This window comes from Macrobrachium nipponense, chromosome 4, assembly GCF_015104395.2.
Source record: "Macrobrachium nipponense isolate FS-2020 chromosome 4, ASM1510439v2, whole genome shotgun sequence".
In the NCBI taxonomy this organism is placed as follows: domain Eukaryota; kingdom Metazoa; phylum Arthropoda; class Malacostraca; order Decapoda; family Palaemonidae; genus Macrobrachium; species Macrobrachium nipponense.
In genome coordinates this window covers 131847191-131863683 of record NC_061100.1, presented here as the reverse complement: position 1 = coordinate 131863683, position 16493 = coordinate 131847191, and the positions used below count along the sequence as shown (strand labels likewise).

The window sequence follows — 16493 nt, the reverse complement described above, 5'->3', positions numbered from 1 at the left end:
ACTGCTCGTAAAAAGTTGAAATGGCTGGTAACAGAGCAAGTGCAGGTAAGGTTGGTGAAATAAATGGTCAATATTCTGTTCGTTTATGCTAAGGTCATTAGTACTAGCGCAGACCCTGGCATAACAGGTGAGTTTACTGAGTATCGAAGGCCAGAAGGTAATTACAGTAATAAAAGTTCCCTTCGAATTTGTAGTTTATTTGAAATTTACGAGATTGTAGATCTACTAGACACTTTAGTGTTTGTCCTGCTTCACCACAACATTTCTTCTCTCTATAATATAACCTATTTTGATTCATTATATGTGGTTGTGAACAGACAAGTAACCAATATTGCTATGAGCAGCAACACGTAATTATTAAGAAATCACAGAAATTCGGTATCATTTCTGTGTTGGACTCTTTATGAATAATGTTTTATAGAATCTTTCGATAAAATGCTACTGTTCTGAATAAGAATTCCTACCATTCATTTCAAGCTACCTTAGCATAACTCTGTCGAATCTTAAACGTTTTTCGGTCCATACAATGATTGTTCATTGTATACTACTTGGAAATCTTCCTGGCGTTCACAAACCTTGTACCACGCAGCTTACCTATTTGCGATCACAGACCTTTCTCCGTAAGCCTTTGTGTAAGAGATTTTCTTAACATCATGTTATTCAGCCGCAGCTGCAGTGAAAACCGGTTCACACGAAGAACCCCCTGAATGCAGTCTCAAAAATTCAAGGGTGTTACTAAACATGATGTATTTTGATCCATGTAATATTTTTTTCATGTCTTTATAGTTAATGAGATTTCTTCAACCCTTAATTCAGGAATGTTTTAATGGCGCCAGAAAAATATATGCAGCTACCAAGGACAGGATGAATCAATTCAGTAGTCTCGCCTTATTTATCACTGTCAGTAAATTCCAACTCTGAGTTCAATAGTTTCACTTTAAATACATCATAATATGTTTCAGTAACTTGAACTTGTAGATTGTAACAAAGGAATATAAATTTTAAGGGTGTCACACAGCTGATGTAATGAGTTAATGAGGAAATATAATATTAGGCAACATCAATCTTTAATTGTAACTTTTCAGAATGATCCGTCAATCATGTCATTGAGGGAGAAAAACAAGAAGAGGCATATTTTTGCTCATGGAGCCAACTCCTTACGTAGCTACTAATATCTATACTGTGCTACCTGGAAGATGTCTCCTAATGTAACATTTAACAACCTTAACTTCGTACACCGTCGTACAGTCATATGTAATAACTACTAAAAATCTGGTTTGATGGATTTTCAGTAAGTAGTGGGGGTTTTCAAGTACATATTTATTTCTTCATCAACTTTATATAGTGCCTTTTACCGGTATCGCCACCATTAGCAATAAGAATGGTGGCGATAGTAAATTCAAGTATCGTAATTATAAAAGTAATACGAGTACACTCTTTTGGCTTCAACTAACCTTGGTTTGGATTTAAGAGTAAGTGGGACGAAACAAATATTATTTATCCCCAAAAGAAATCAATAAATGTGCTATTGCAATCAAGGACAGGGGTAAGAGTTATTCAGTCATACATAGCCAGTTTGTATGTGAACGTCTGGTTGCCTGCAAAGAGACATGATTTGTAACCTGTGAACCCAAAATAATTATAATATATGAAAATCAATGTTTGCATGGGTTGAGGCATAGATACAATTATCGTCTTGGCTGGTTCTATCCACGCGTGCGTGCATACACACACACACACACACACACACGTCTATTACCAAGGCTATTTTTTTTAACAAGCACGCACAACAAATGACCTTTGCCCTTTGCATGAAATAGAGCCGTGTAAGCTCAAGTATTTTTAAATTAGATAACGCAGCAGGCAAAATCAGTGATCTGTTACTAAAAACCCCGTTAGTTACACACACATGTATATATATATATATATATATATATATATATATATATATATATATGTATATATATATATATATATATATATATATATATATATATATATATATATATATATATATATATATATTTGTGTGTGTGTGTGTGTGTAACTAACGGGGCTTTTAGTAACAGATCACTGATTTTGCCTGTTGCGTTATTTAATTTTAAAATACTTGAGCTTACACGGCTCTATTTCATGCAAAGGGCAAAGGTCATTTGTTGAGCATGCTTGTTAAAAAAATTGCCTTGGTAATAGACGTCTGCAAAAGAAAAGAAAATAAAAAAAAGGCTGAGCCAAGGATGAAGATAAAAAAATGTGCATTTCTGTTTCAATAATAAAAAAAACAAAGTAAGTTTTTCTCTACTTCCAATGCGTATTTCCCCCCTGCCAGAAATACGCAAGTGAACGAGAGCCCTCTTATTTTTATTATATTTTATACGCCGGCTGAAACTATTATTATAATGATCGTATATGTAGTTTTGAATTCTCGTTAACATTATCTCGGCACGAAAGTATGGAGTCGTAATGTTGATAGTATAGAAACATGAGATAGTGTTCGAGAGATACAGAAAAAAATTGATTGGTAACGTTCCTTTTTTTTCTTTTTTGTACGTAATAATACACGAACATTACACTGTTGCCAAACATTTGCGATAAAAATAAAATGCCCCCCCCAAAAATCAGCTTTTAAAAATCTGGAAAGAAATTTGCTTTGAATTTGTATTGAGGTACCTGGCATGCGTAGAATAAGTGTTTTGTATCTGTGGTGCACAGACTTTGTTATTCATTCCCCACATATTGATTTAAACGTTATAAGCAGAAGAAATTAACAAGCAGAATCACGAATCGCCTAAGCGTGACACGTACTGCGCAACAGTTCAGTTTGCGGGCTGAAGCGCCATTGTATGATAGACTGGGACCGGAAGAGAATCTAGATCCAGAATCGGAGCCTCATTGAAATTTAATCGTGGTTGAGGGGCATACTCTTTTACTTATATATCTTCAAATATTAATAAGCCATGGTTTCCAAAAAAAAGGCGTTATCTCCAAATTCTGTTGTATATAAGAAAAAGGAAATCAGAAAATGCTACAAAGGATTGCAACAGGTCAAGGTCTAAGGAAAGGGTATTCACAATCCGCGAGTTATCTTCAAGGAATGGAAACATGTCAACAGTGTACGGATATTGGGGGTCCTTTTGACTGACTTTGGTGGTTCACCTTCATAGGAGATGTACATGGTGGGATGGCGGGAAAGGGAAGAAGGGTGGGAATGATAAGTGCTGGATGGCGGGAAAGGGAAGAAGGGTTGGAATGTGGGAAATGGAATTGGAGTGGTAATTGATTACGCCACACGGCTGTCTCAACGTAAAATGTAGGCATGGAGCGACGGTTTCATGTCAATTCAGCTGTTTTCATCTACGCTTTGCATTTTACAGTTCTGGCTATTTTGTCTTCATTTGCCCATTCATTTTGTGTTTTTCAGATCTTTGTCTTTTCTTCAATGTATAAACATACATACTATCATTCTCATTTGCCCGCTGACCCATCTGCCTAACATCAATATATATTTAAAGCAAAATCTGTATATTCATTTATTCAAGAATAACAATTTTGGGAAGGAAACAGTGTTTCATATCGCGATGAGTCAGCGAACTTCATTTGTCTTTTTTTAAGGATGTAGTACACTTGTTTTCGTGCCTATTTTGAATTTCCCTATTATATAGATACATGAAAGAAAAAAGAAAATGGTAAATTAACTTGGGATATTTGTTGTGACTTCGAATTATCCATATGTGCGTTGCCTATTCGCTACCAAGATAAAGACTGTGTGCCAAAGACAGAAAATACACCGCTCCATAGACCATAGCATTTCGATAGTTTACTGTCTGTCCGGTAGATGACGCTAGCTAACATCTGCCGTCAATTCTGAGGTACATGAACTGACAATTAAGTCAGTTGTCGCCTGTTTATTTCTGTTATTATTAATTTTGGATAAAATACGAGATTTTAAGGTAAAGTGATGGAAAGTCATTGCTCTTTTTCAAACGAACACACCCATGAGACTTTTATGATTGACGTAAATTTGGCAAGTGAATCGACTGATGGTAATCAAATTTTTTCAATGCGAGTGTATTTCCTTAGGCAAATAGGTAAAACAAAGCTAGTAATTGCATTGCTTTGCCGAATAAGAAGTAGTTTAAATTGGAAAGAGATAGAGAAAAAAAGTAAATCGGAGAAGCAGTGAGGCAATTAGCCATCTGTTTATGTTTTCATGGCGCTTGTGATCCTAATGAGAATGGACTGATAATTATAAACCAAGAGCAGTGGCGCAAGAAAATGGTAAATTTAGCCAGCGCCAGTCAAAAGGTAATTGAAATTATAAGCGTTCTGAAAATATTAACAGACCAAATAAACTTTACTTCTTATAGAAAACGTCTAACTGAATAAGAAAAAAAGAGTAAAAGATAATGAGGATAGCGAGAGCTGTAGGACACTGAAATATTTAAGTCACTTCATACAGCAATATACCTCTTAATTTTCTTCAAGCGTCGACATATATAAATTAATGGAGCCAAGATGTAACAAAGTATTAGAAAAGGACTTCAGGGCAAACGATATCCATATTGTTGTTACGGGTTGTCTCGACAAAACTAAAATAAAGAGACGTTTCCAAAAGCATTTATGGCATAGTAGGCAAAGTTTAACAATTCAAGAAAACTAAAATCTATAATAGGAGGGAAAATGGCCACGCTGATGGCCCAAATGAGGGCCAACAGGGCTCAATACAAAATGTGTCAGGTAAAACAGTAATTGGACCCACCTCTATTTTACCAAGATAATTCATAAATTGACATTATATCTGTTTTAATCCACATTATATTACCAAATTCTATGATATACTCAGGTTCAAGGATTTTTTTTTTTACAGCTAGGGACAGGAATGTTCAACCATAGCCCTTTTAGTTCATCGTAAATTCAACAGATGGCGTTGACAACGAATCCCAGCGCCCTCATAACAAAAGCCGCCATCTTTCCTTTCCTCACATACGTAGTTGTGTCCGCTACCTCCCGTCGTCAACGATCCCGGCCGCGTTTGTTGTACCAACCCTCGTATCTTCTACTGACTGAGGCAGGTACAGTACGTAATATCATTTGCTTATGTGATATTCTACAGGATGTGCGTGTATTATTGGTGGTAATGGTAACACCGCAATGAAATGTATTTAAGATTATAGACCGTTTCTGTAGTTTGCAAAATGGGACCCTGACGAGCAGCATCCGCTAACCGGACCATTTTGCAATTTTTAGCGTCGGGCTTTGTATCGAATTTAAATGCCTCATATTGCAATATGGCACTCGCGATGGTCATTAATTAAAGAGAAAAGGCGGAAGGGAGCGCGGGTGATAAGTGCGTTGGCATGAAGTAGCTAATACCTATCAGTCCTTCGGGGGATGATCGTGTAAGCGTATTTCGGTGTCAAAAAAAAAAAAAAAAGAAAAAAAAAACTAGCTATGTATTACTTTTATTGGCCAGGTATGTGTAGATTTACCCAAAAACCTAGAACAGGATGCATAATTGGGTAGATCTAAGCCTCAAACCTTTTACTGTTAATTTCTCTTCAGGTGAACATCGTATCTAGGGTAAATAACCGTAGGGTCCAGGGTGGACTATGTTCTATCAGCATGTACAATCCCCAAAAAAGTACATTATAATGCGTCCTGACATCGGAGATGGGCATCAGTTGCGACTTGTTGTTGGTGAGAAACGGAGCTAAAGACCTCTACTCTCCATTCGAAGTAAGTATTTTCTCCAAAGTTAGAAATTAAGGCCAAATTTTACGATTTAAACAGAGGGTACTGAAAACTGTCTCAAACGTACTGCAAATCTCGCCAAAACGCGTTCAACATTTTCACTTACAACTCAAGTATTTTGAAGATTGACGCCATCTTGATGTTTACGGAGTTGCTTTTGTCAATAAACTAACCATTTTCTGTGATAAATACGCACACCACTTGTGCCCACAGATGCTGGGGCACTTTTATCACAACAAACGGAAAACTTTTCCTCACCGAGTAAACAACTGTTTTGTAGAAGACGACGAAGCGTGCACTTTGATAATTTTTTAAATAAATAGGGTAGAATATCACGACAGGCCAACCCTCATCACGGTGGACGGGTCTTATTCACTCTATATTTAATTGGTGAAACATGAATACAATTGCAACTCTAAGCATACCATTTAAAAGACTGAAGTTTCGTCAACATATTGTGATATATGAAAGCCCCATACGAACTAAAATAAGCATGTGAGCTCTTCGTAAAATATGTTTTCAAGGCAGTTTTGAAATCCAATATGGCGGCTACGTTTTGCATGGACGGTTCTCATCAGTGACGGCCACCATCTTTCCCCAGCCTTCCCAGCACTCATTTGAACAATGTTAGCGTATGTATGTAACGTTTATTGATCTTACTCAAGATTGCAGTTGTAATCAGCACAATAAAACAACATTTTGTTGCCTATATTAGTGAAAGTATGAAACTTGTTATTCCCGGGGTTATGGTTTGAACTGAATTCATTCTTACCTTGTAATCGGCGGTTTTTATCCTTACTGCCATCACAACTGAAACTCCACAGTGCTTATTTGATTGTTATTATACACATTTTGGTCTCAGTTCACTCCACATTGCACTTTAAACCCGTTGCTGTTCCTGGTTTCTAAGCGCGCGCCATAAACACAATTACGAACAACAGACGACGAAACCGCAAAGTTTTATTCCCTAAACTGTTTACTTTACTCGTTATTTAGTTTAAATTTACTTTGTTATTTAAAAATTTTGATTTAATTCATGTATATTATCCCTTTTTTACAACCAAATTACCCCGAAAAATTACAGATATTTCTAAAGTAGATAAAATCAAATGTTTCTAACGTTTTCGTACATCTGGCTGCCGAAAACCATAGAGGAACGAATACGGAAAAGTGCAGAGGAACGACTACGTTTTTTTTTTTTTTTTTTTTTTTTTTTTTGCTTTTTTGTTTTTGCTAGCTTTTTTCATTGATTTCAGTCTTTATTAGTATTTTGAATTTCTTTTTTAATAATTGTATGCCAGAAATAAATGTAACCTTTAATGTTTGTTGCATGCTAAGAACTGGCGAAAAATCATCGTTTTGCCACATTAGTGGAGGCTGTTGCACACATACGCCGTTCCATTATTATAAACTGTTTCCATGAATTCTAGTTGTCATAGTAATGCAATAATGATAAAATTGCTTTAATATTTATGTATATATACTTCCAATACATAGCCTAATTTCACCAATTTCAACGTTTTGTGTGTAGTCTTATACCCAGTTTGGAGGGTCAACACATACGAATGGCAACAGAGAGAGAGAAGAGAGAGAGAGAGAGAGAGAGAGAGAGAGAGAGAGAGAGAGAGAAAGGAAGGCGGAGAAGAACGAACGAAGAAAAGGGATGGCGGTAGAGAGGGGGATGGGGGGGGGGAGGGTAGGTGGAGCTTTATACACGTGTTCGTATCCATTTCTGCATAATGGAGTTTTTGTCTCTTGGTACAAGGACAAGTGTCGTTATTCTTTACGATTAGTGATTCACGATAACCACCCTTATAAATTACGGCACTGGGTGTAATGCACTATAGCAAAATCTCGTTCTGTTACGAGTGTTCGTTACAGAAATAGGTATTGCCCAAAAACGTGCTTGCACTGTCTCTGAAACCCATAGTTGACATGCTGCTTAGTTGTCAATCAAGTTTTTATAACCAAGTATTTTTTACAAGCTAGCTATTGAATAAATTTGTATTTTTCTCAGTCAAAAACATATGCCCCTCAATGCTAACTTTCCTCTTTTAAACGACTTTCTGGTCATTGCAAATTCGGCCCCATAATTTCTTATGGTGCGAAAACAGACTAGGAGGCCCATGGACGAAAACGATTGCGTCACACTACGGCGATAATCCGGCAGTAAAACATCTTCATATATCCAAAAAGTAAATAATAAAAGATATATATGCGCATTACGATTATAACAATTACATGTATAGCTGATAACAATCTGCATGAATAACTGGTAAACTGTTCTGCAATGACAGTTGAGTATAGCAATTATTTACAATAGGTACGAAAGTCAAGATGTCGTGACGTCATAATACAGAACTTAAAAGAACGTTCTAATTCAGAAAAATAATTACTTAAATTTGAGTCAGAGTCGAGTTACTTTTCAATAACGAATATTTTCAAATTAATCATCATAAATATGTAAAATATTGATGTTTTACTACTTATTTAAAATTAGCTAAGAGCACAGCTTCTCGTCAAAAAAAATCTTCTACAAAACAGCTGTTTACCTCTGCTTGTTGTTGGTGAGAAATCGTGTTTTCGATTGTTGTGATAAAAGTGCTCCAGCGTCTGTGGGTACAAGTGGTGTACGGATTTATCACAGGAATGGAAAGTTTGTTGACCACAAGCGACTCCATAAACATCGAGATGGCGTCAATCTTCGAAACATTTTTAGTTGTAAGTAAAAAATTTCTAAAGCGTTTTGGTGAGATTTCCACTGCCGTGGGCGCCATTTTCAGTACCCTCTGTTTAAATCTTAAAATTTGGCCTTAATTTCTAGCTTGTTCCGACACGGCATACAAACCTTCGGTCCTTTTACAATAGGAAGGTACTAGCGGCAGCTGGATAGGTCGTAAGCTTTCGAACAAGGGGTTCGGTAGTTAACTGCTTGTCCGACAGGCGCGCGCGCGACTGGGAGGTAAACAAAAACACTTTTGCTTTCGGCCTGCTGGCGTGTGGACGTGTATCATCGCTCCTCTGCCCGCTTCATCGTCGTTGCTTTTCGCATGGTTGTGTTTTTCTTTTTCTATTTATCTAGTGAAACTGAATTGTAAGTACAATCATTTTCATATTTATTTCCATTGAATTCAATTGTGAATTAAAGGATCTTGGTTTCACAACGCCCTCCGATTACCCGAGTGCCGGGACTGAAGGGCGTAAGTGCGGGAATTCATTTTTCCCAGAAATGATCCTCGTATTGTGTATGCTCGGTGGGGGGGCGGAGGAGGGAGAGCTCGCTCCGAGCGTATATTTTGGTTGGAAATGTGTAGATGAAAATCGTAAGTAATGCTCTTTTCATTTATATATTTTTTTTTGACCTGTATGCTCGTTGCCGAGCGAATGCGCTCGGTGGCACGAAAACTTATTCTGTATGGAAGTGGGAATCGCAAGTACAGTATTCTTTTTCATTTTCATATATATTATTTTGATTGTAGCAATATCATTTTGGATCAGTTTCCGAGCTTACCCTGGAAATTGATCCTTTCCCCTTTTTATTTGAATGAAGTGAAATCGCAAGTGCAGTTCTTTTTCCATTTTCATATTTTTTATTGAGATTGCAATTGTTTACTTGGATCAAGTTTCCGCTATTTCCCGGGAATTGATCCTTCCCCTTTTTATTTGTATGAAGTGAAATCGCAAGCACAGTATTCTTTTTCATTTTCATATATATTTTGATTGCATCAATTCATTATGGATCAAGGTTTCCATTCATAATCGGGAATGGATCCTTTTTTACCCTTGCGCTCGGTACCGAGGGCGCAAATGCGCTCGATCCGAGCCCTTATTTCATTGTGAAGTGAATCGTAATGCAAGATTCTTTTTTCATTTATTCCTTTTATTATTGATTGCATCAATATTATTTGGTTCAAGTTCCGCTCAGTCAGGGAATTGATTCCTTATGCCCTTGCATTCGGGCCGAGGGCAAACGTTTGCTCTCGGGCTCTTATTATTATTGTTGGGTACATGGGTGCTGTGCGGGGGTGGGGAACGAGAATCCCTCCCCCCCCCCCGCTCAGCTCCCACAGATGGCCCTTCCCCTTGGGGGGGGGAGGTTATCTGCGTTATTCTCTCTCGCCCGGTCCGTCGGAGCGCGGGGAGGGGCGCTCGGTGCCCAGAATGTACAATTGTATTCGGGTCTTCCTACTCGTTTCGGAGAGGGCTCACCCCCCCGCGCGAGGGGACTTCCCCCCCACTATCGCTACTACTGTTATTTCCGCAGGTGACTACTGCCACGAGGGTGGACCTTGGTGAGGTATGGTCCTCCTTTCATTTGCAGGGCGTGCTAGTGTCCAGGGGCTGCGGTTCTATGTCTGGGCCTACTGCGGTCACCCATGGAGTGGTGACCACGCTCCAGGTGACGACGTCCCTCCTCACCTGGTGTACTGCCTCACGTGGTAACAGTCTTGCCTACAGCGCTGTGAAGTGCCGTTCGCCGTACCGAGAGGGGGGCGTGCCGCCGCCGCTCGTGGTTGCCGCGCTGCCGCGACCACACTTCCGCTGCCCTAGAGCTCGCCCCTGGACCTGCCGCCGGTACCAGGATGTTTGCTGGCTGCTTGCTGCCACTTCCTGTGTTTCCGGTGCTGCCTGCCGTTACCTGCCGATTCTGGGCTGACTGTCCATGCAGTTTGCTGCGCTGGCTGTCCCTGCCGTTGCTGCGCTGGCTGTCCCTACCGATGCTGTGCTGGCTGTGCCTGCTGTTCCTGAGATGCCCATACCTGCTGACGTCGTCCCTGTTCGTGGTGGTACTACCCCAGACTTTGGTCTGTCTGTACAGGTGCGTCCGGGCCCTGGTGGCTTCGGCTACAGCAGCCCCGGCTCCGCCCTGGATAGCAGATCTTACGTCTGTCCTGAAAGGGAAGCTGACGAAGAAGAGGAGGAAGGTGTCGTGGTCGTCGGTCTTCATCTTCTTGCATCGTCGTCTGCTGCCGCCTCTTCCCCTTCGACTTCTAAGGCTTCACAAGCCGAGGAAGAAGAAGGTTGCCCCTCCTCCCTCCTAAGAAGTCTCCCTGGGAGCTTCTCGGGACCCGTCTCACCTCGGTGGGACGGGAGGGTTCCTTCCGCTGGTCCTACCTGCTCCTTCGGGAGCGGGGCCCGTCTCTTCTTCCGCAAGGAAGAAGACTACGGGGACCAGAGGGGTACCGGCTAACACCGGGTACTTCCTCGCCTGGTGTCAGTGGTTCTGCCACTGCATCAGGGTCCGTCTCGGCCTCTCGTTCGCGGGAGGTACCGAGTGTACGGTCGCCTACCAGCGACCGTGCAGCCAGGAACCAGACCTCTGAGTCCGCTGAGCGTCAGGTTCACGGCACGGGGCGGAAAGATGGTGGACAGCCGCTCACCAGCGACTCTCACCAGACCAGCTCTCGCTCTCGCGGCGACCAGCTGGCTAGCCCGGGCTGAGGCTGGGAAGAGGTCCTCTCCGTTCGCCGGTGCCAGCCACGGCTGGAACCAGCGACGTGACGTGCCGTGAGGACAAGCACCGGTCTCACTGTGGACAGTGGGAGCCTGCAGGTCGCCTGACCGTCGCTCTTCACAGAGAGCGATCGGGTACGGCAACCAGCACCAGCTCTTCTGACACTCGAGATCGGGGCCGCTGTGCTCAGTCCAGCCGTTCTCCACAGCGAGACGGTTCGGCCAGGCCTGCAGCTCGATCGCCACTGCGGGTTGACGATCGCCTGCAGCCCTCCAAGCCTGCTGGTTCTGCCAGCGAGCGAGGAGGGAGCGTCAGGTCTGCCTCTCCCGTACCTTCAACCCCCCGTCCTCGGGTTCACGGGAGGAGCGAGGTATTGAGGAGTGATCGTGAGGGGTGCGCCCCTCATGATCCCACCATGACGCCCTACGTGCCAGGCACGGTTCTTGGACCGGCCAGGACGTATGCGCAAGTGGATGGAGAAGACCGAGAGGGCTGTCGCTGTTTAGGAGGAAGGTTCTCGGAATATGCTCTTGTTCGAAGGGCTTAACGGTCCCACTGCAAGATGCTGTGACTTCCGAGATCCAGAGGAACTTTGCCGAGGTTATGGCGCTGATTCGTCAGCACAACGACCTCGGGGAAGGATCGCCGCTCCCACCAGCAGAGCCACGTCTCGGCTCTAGTCGTTTTGGGGCCCGAGAGGGAACCCAAATCGACGGTGGGTCTGCCGCGATCGGAGCTTGCCGACTGTCTTGAACCAGGTAGCCTCTCGTCGCCGGACAAGAAGGCGCTCTCAGTTTCTGGCCGGTCGAACAAGCTACTTCACCTCCTCTACTGCGACAGAGGCGTTTCTACGTGTCTTCGGACACCGTATTTGAATACCCCTTCGGTCCTCCTGAGGTTTCAACCTCGACGAGGACTGGAATGAGTCGGAGGACGGTATCGGCTCTCTCCTGTCAGGTGTCGATCAGCCCCACCCAGACGACGTTCACAGTTGGCGGCAGACCCCTTACCTACAGTATGAGTTCGTAACCCTCCTCGAAAACGTTTTCTCCTGACGATACGTTTTCCCGCAGCTCTGAGAGGCCATCGCCGTAAGGCGATGGCTGCTCCTTTTCTTCTCCAACTGCTAGTTCCGCTGGGAAGGCGAGTCAGTATCCAATTCCTCCCCCATTCCCTCTCTCCTTACGGCTACGAGGAAAGGGGAGGGATCCTATCAGAGATTTCTCTGTAAGATCCCACGTTAGGGGCTGCGCTACCGGGGGGACCTTCGGGTCCTACCTGACGTAAGCCCCGGTCGTTGAGGAGGGATCCTGCCCCTTTCTCGATTTCTACTAAACGGGATCGGGAGGATCACCAGCCGATCCATCGTTTGACGAATTCGGTGGGGGGTTTCGCAGAGTGCTTAGAATTCTACGGAATTTCTAGCGCACTCAGAGTGTTCGAGTTTTTTACGATCTCCAAACACTTAGGCGAGACCACGGTCCAAAGTGAGCGAGAATCCCCGATAATTGTTACACGATAATCGGGAACCTCGCTTATGCTCGAATTCCTGTAATTCTAGCATTTGGAAGAAGACTGCTGCTGAAAGAAGAGTATCTCACAGTAGGCGATTAACCTGGAATAGAGAAGAACGGACGGGAACTTCCAGTTTGGCTTGAACTATTGTTTTCGGTACTTCTGTCACCATTGAAGCTTTCCTTTGGGAAAGAACTTCTCCTTCACTCTCTTGACTAGAGAACGAAGGCGGTCGATCTCCAATCCCTTATTCTCATTCCTCGAGAGGAAAGAATTTGGGGAGGATGGAGGTCGTGGTACAGAACCTACAAATATACTACGTATATTACCCTCGCGACATGATTCTTTTAACAGTTGAATTGTCCGGGGGGTAGGGCACATACCGTAGTTAACTCTACGGTTTGTGACCGAGACGAATTGTATCTTAATTGAACTGCAACTCGGGGTTGCCTGCAACCTCCAGCAGTTATCAGTTTCGATTTTAGATACTTGGTATTGTCATGACAACACCAAATCAGCTTTTGTATTTACCGAAATCCGTTTCGGTTAAATATAATTGCTCGAGCGTATTCTTTATGCTCGATGGTTCTAGCCGAACGCATTCCTTCGTGGAATAATGGATTACCTGGCAACTCAGGATGACGAGTCACCGAGAGCTACTGCGTATTGAACTGCCTGATAGCGGCTCAGTATCAGCTAGGTCTCGGAGATGCGCGGTCGGTTACGTCTCTCTCTCCCCTGGTTTGATTGACTACCGAACCGTATCTCTGCCCAACAATCATGGACTTAGGTCTCTGATTAACGGGGATTCTCGCAATAATGAAGGACCATCTACTGCTGTGACGCTCGATTTCATCGCCTTCGACATTGCGAGAATTTTCTACAGAGATATCTTGGACTCTTTCATCTTTCTGTTTTACCGCACGGTAACGAGAAGTCTGTACTAGTCACCCGCTGCATCGCACCGCGATAATGCGAATGATTTTTGCAGACATCTGAGTTTGTCTTCAAAATATCTCGTATTCGTAGGTGTGCAATTATTCATTGCTCGCCCCGATTAACAGATATGTCAGAAGACATCGCCTACTCTACGACCTGACAGCTCTACTTTCAAATGTTCAGCCCATGAGAAGCAGTTCTTCAGGCAGTATTTCCCTGTCTTCATTACTGAAAAGCGCTCCGCTTTTATTGCAACTACGATCCTCACCGGACAGCAATGAATAGCGGTTAGCGTTCTCAGTCTTTGTAGCACAGGTTCAGAATCTTGAGAATCCTTCTCTCGGTCAGCGTGTAAGACGTAGGTTGCATTTTCTGTACACCCATCGTCTTCAACGACACAGTGTTGTTTCTCCTTAGCCGAGAATCAACTATACTATGAGATATCTTGCCATCAGGGACCTCGGTCTCTAGAAGGCAATTGACTTTCGCCTGTTGGGCACATGCCTTAAGAGAGTCATCACCTTGCCTTCTGGCATCGGTGACGAACAAATTATTTGTTTAGTCTCTTGGCATAAACCCTTTTAAGGCGAAGGTCACGTGACTTGCTCGGGTGCTTGGACAACTTGCCTCCTACCGACGCAGTCAGTCGGCAGCTGTCAGAGCGCCCAAGTCTGTTACGAACTTCGCTGTGGACTTAGTTCGGTTGTTCCATAAGTCTTTTCTTCGTCCTAACGGCTTGTCACAGTACCCTACCATCGACACCCACCATTGAGTGTCGGTGTCCTATCCACTACCGAGAAGAACAACTTCGCTGCAGACGGATAGACCAGTATGGGTACAGGACATCACCGAAGTCGAGAAGAGGGATAGGTCATACGACCATTCCCTTCTTTTCCTCTGAGGTAATTGCATGACTTTTACTGCGAAGTCAAGCATCCAGGGGATGGGGATTCGTGACGCTCGATTTCGTACCGAATTCGTAGCGAAGACTCTGAACCCTTCGGTTCCTGACGATCGGGGTTAGAGTCCTTCACAATCCCTCCCTAATGGACTTCACCGCCTTCGATGCGAAGGAGATGCTGCTTTGTCCTGTGAAAGCGCGACCGCGCTTTTCTGAAGAAACTCGACATCCCAGGCTGAGTGTTGAAGACTCTTCGTCAGCACCAAGATGACCTAGAAGTACACTCCCTCGAGTTACACAAGAAACTTCTCCGTGGCGCAGGTACTGAAGGCAGGGGTCTGGTACAACCAGACCACTGGCACCTCTTCTACCTTTTGGATATTGCCCACAGGTCCTTGGATCGTTTTTCCTTAGGACCCGTGGTGGCTGCGCAAACACGTTGTGTAGCTAACCCAGACCCTAGCAGGCTGAACAGCATCGAGTCCTGGTGTGACTGTAAGAATAGATAAGTGAATGAGAGAGTGACTGGCTTCTCTTCCTATCTTTTTCTCCCCCTCTACCGGTGGGTAGAGGGATACGGTCATCACCTTGCTGGATAAGGACGAGATGCAGGTGAGCTACTCGACAGAGCCCCCATCCTATCCCTTTCACTAGGGATGGGAGCGAATATCCACCACTTCCTCCTACAAGGGGGGGGGAAGTGGATGCCAACAAGAGACAAACCATAACTTTGTTGCCTCTTGCAAATAGGAACTTGTTCTTGTTTGCTGGTACGAAGAGATACGCTTGCCTCTCTCTTAGTACTTGGTCCAGAGGTCTGACCATTGATCCTGCGGTGCACACCCCGATCAATCGGACAGAGGCTTGGATCCCTCCCTCGCTCTTACGACCAGGGAGGCATTCCAAGGTTGGGCGAACACCAGTCTGTTCACAAAAGACTCAGATTCCTCCCACCAAGAAGTGAGTCTTCCTATTGTAAAAGGACCGAAGGTTTGTATGCCGTGTCGGAACAAATGACAATTTGTCCAAAATTGCATTTTTCCTAACTATACAAACCTGAGGTCCTTTTACACATAGTCCCACCTCATGCCACCCCTCACTCTGCAGTTTTGCTTGGGCCGAATAGCAAAAGTGATTTGTTTTACCTCCCAGTCGCGCGCGCGCCTGTCGGACAAGCAGTTAACTACCGAACCCCTTGTTCGAAAGCTTACGACCTATCCAGCTGCCGCTAGTACCTTCCTATTGTAAAAGGACCTCAGGTTTGTATAGTTAGGAAAAATGCAATTTTGGACAAATTGTCATTTTGGAGAAAATACTTCGAAAGGAGAGTAGAGGTCTTTAGCTCCGTTTCTCACCAACAAGAAGTCGCGACTGATGCCCATTTCCGGTGTCAGGACGCGTTATAATGTACTTTTTCGGAGGGTGGCAAGCGTTCGATTGTAGGTGGCCTGTTTGGCCTGCTGTGATGTTTTACCCTAGTAAAAATCAATATTTTACATGTTTATGATGATTAATTTGAAAATATTCGTTATTGAAAAAGTAACTCTATTCTGACTCAAATTTAAGTAATTATTTTTTGGAATTAGAACGTTCTTTCAAGTCCTGTATTATGACGTCACGACATCTTGACTTTCGTACCTATTGTAAATAATTGCTTTACTCAACTTTCTTGCAGAACAGTGTACCAGTTATTCATGCAGATTATCAGCTCTTCATGTAATTGGTATAATCGTAATGCGCATATAGGGTAAAACACCACAGCAGGCCAACCCTCATCACGGTGGACGGGTCTTATTCACTCGATATTTAATTGGTGAAACAAGAATAGAATTGCAACTCTAAGCATACCATTTAAAAGACTGAAGTTTCGTCAACATAATGTGATATATGAAAGCCCCATACGAACTAAAAATAAGCATGTGAGCTCTTCGT

At 43.2% G+C, this 16493-nt stretch overlaps 1 protein-coding gene across 3 annotated transcripts in view; it reads left to right on the top strand.

The window, feature by feature from the left end:
* Nucleotides 1-4906: 4906 nt before the first annotated feature.
* Nucleotides 4907-16493, top strand: part of LOC135211177 (RNA polymerase II transcriptional coactivator-like) — a 45063-nt gene continuing 33476 nt past the window's right edge. The window contains exon 1 of one of the 3 annotated variants that reach the window (XM_064244379.1): nt 4907-5068. In XM_064244379.1, coding sequence (XP_064100449.1) covers nt 4922-5068 — 147 coding nt within the window. In that variant the 5' untranslated portion in view covers nt 4907-4921. Of the gene's footprint in view, nt 5078-16493 lie in introns of all 3 variants that reach the window. The other 2 variants (XM_064244378.1, XM_064244380.1) reach the window with 2 other exon arrangements.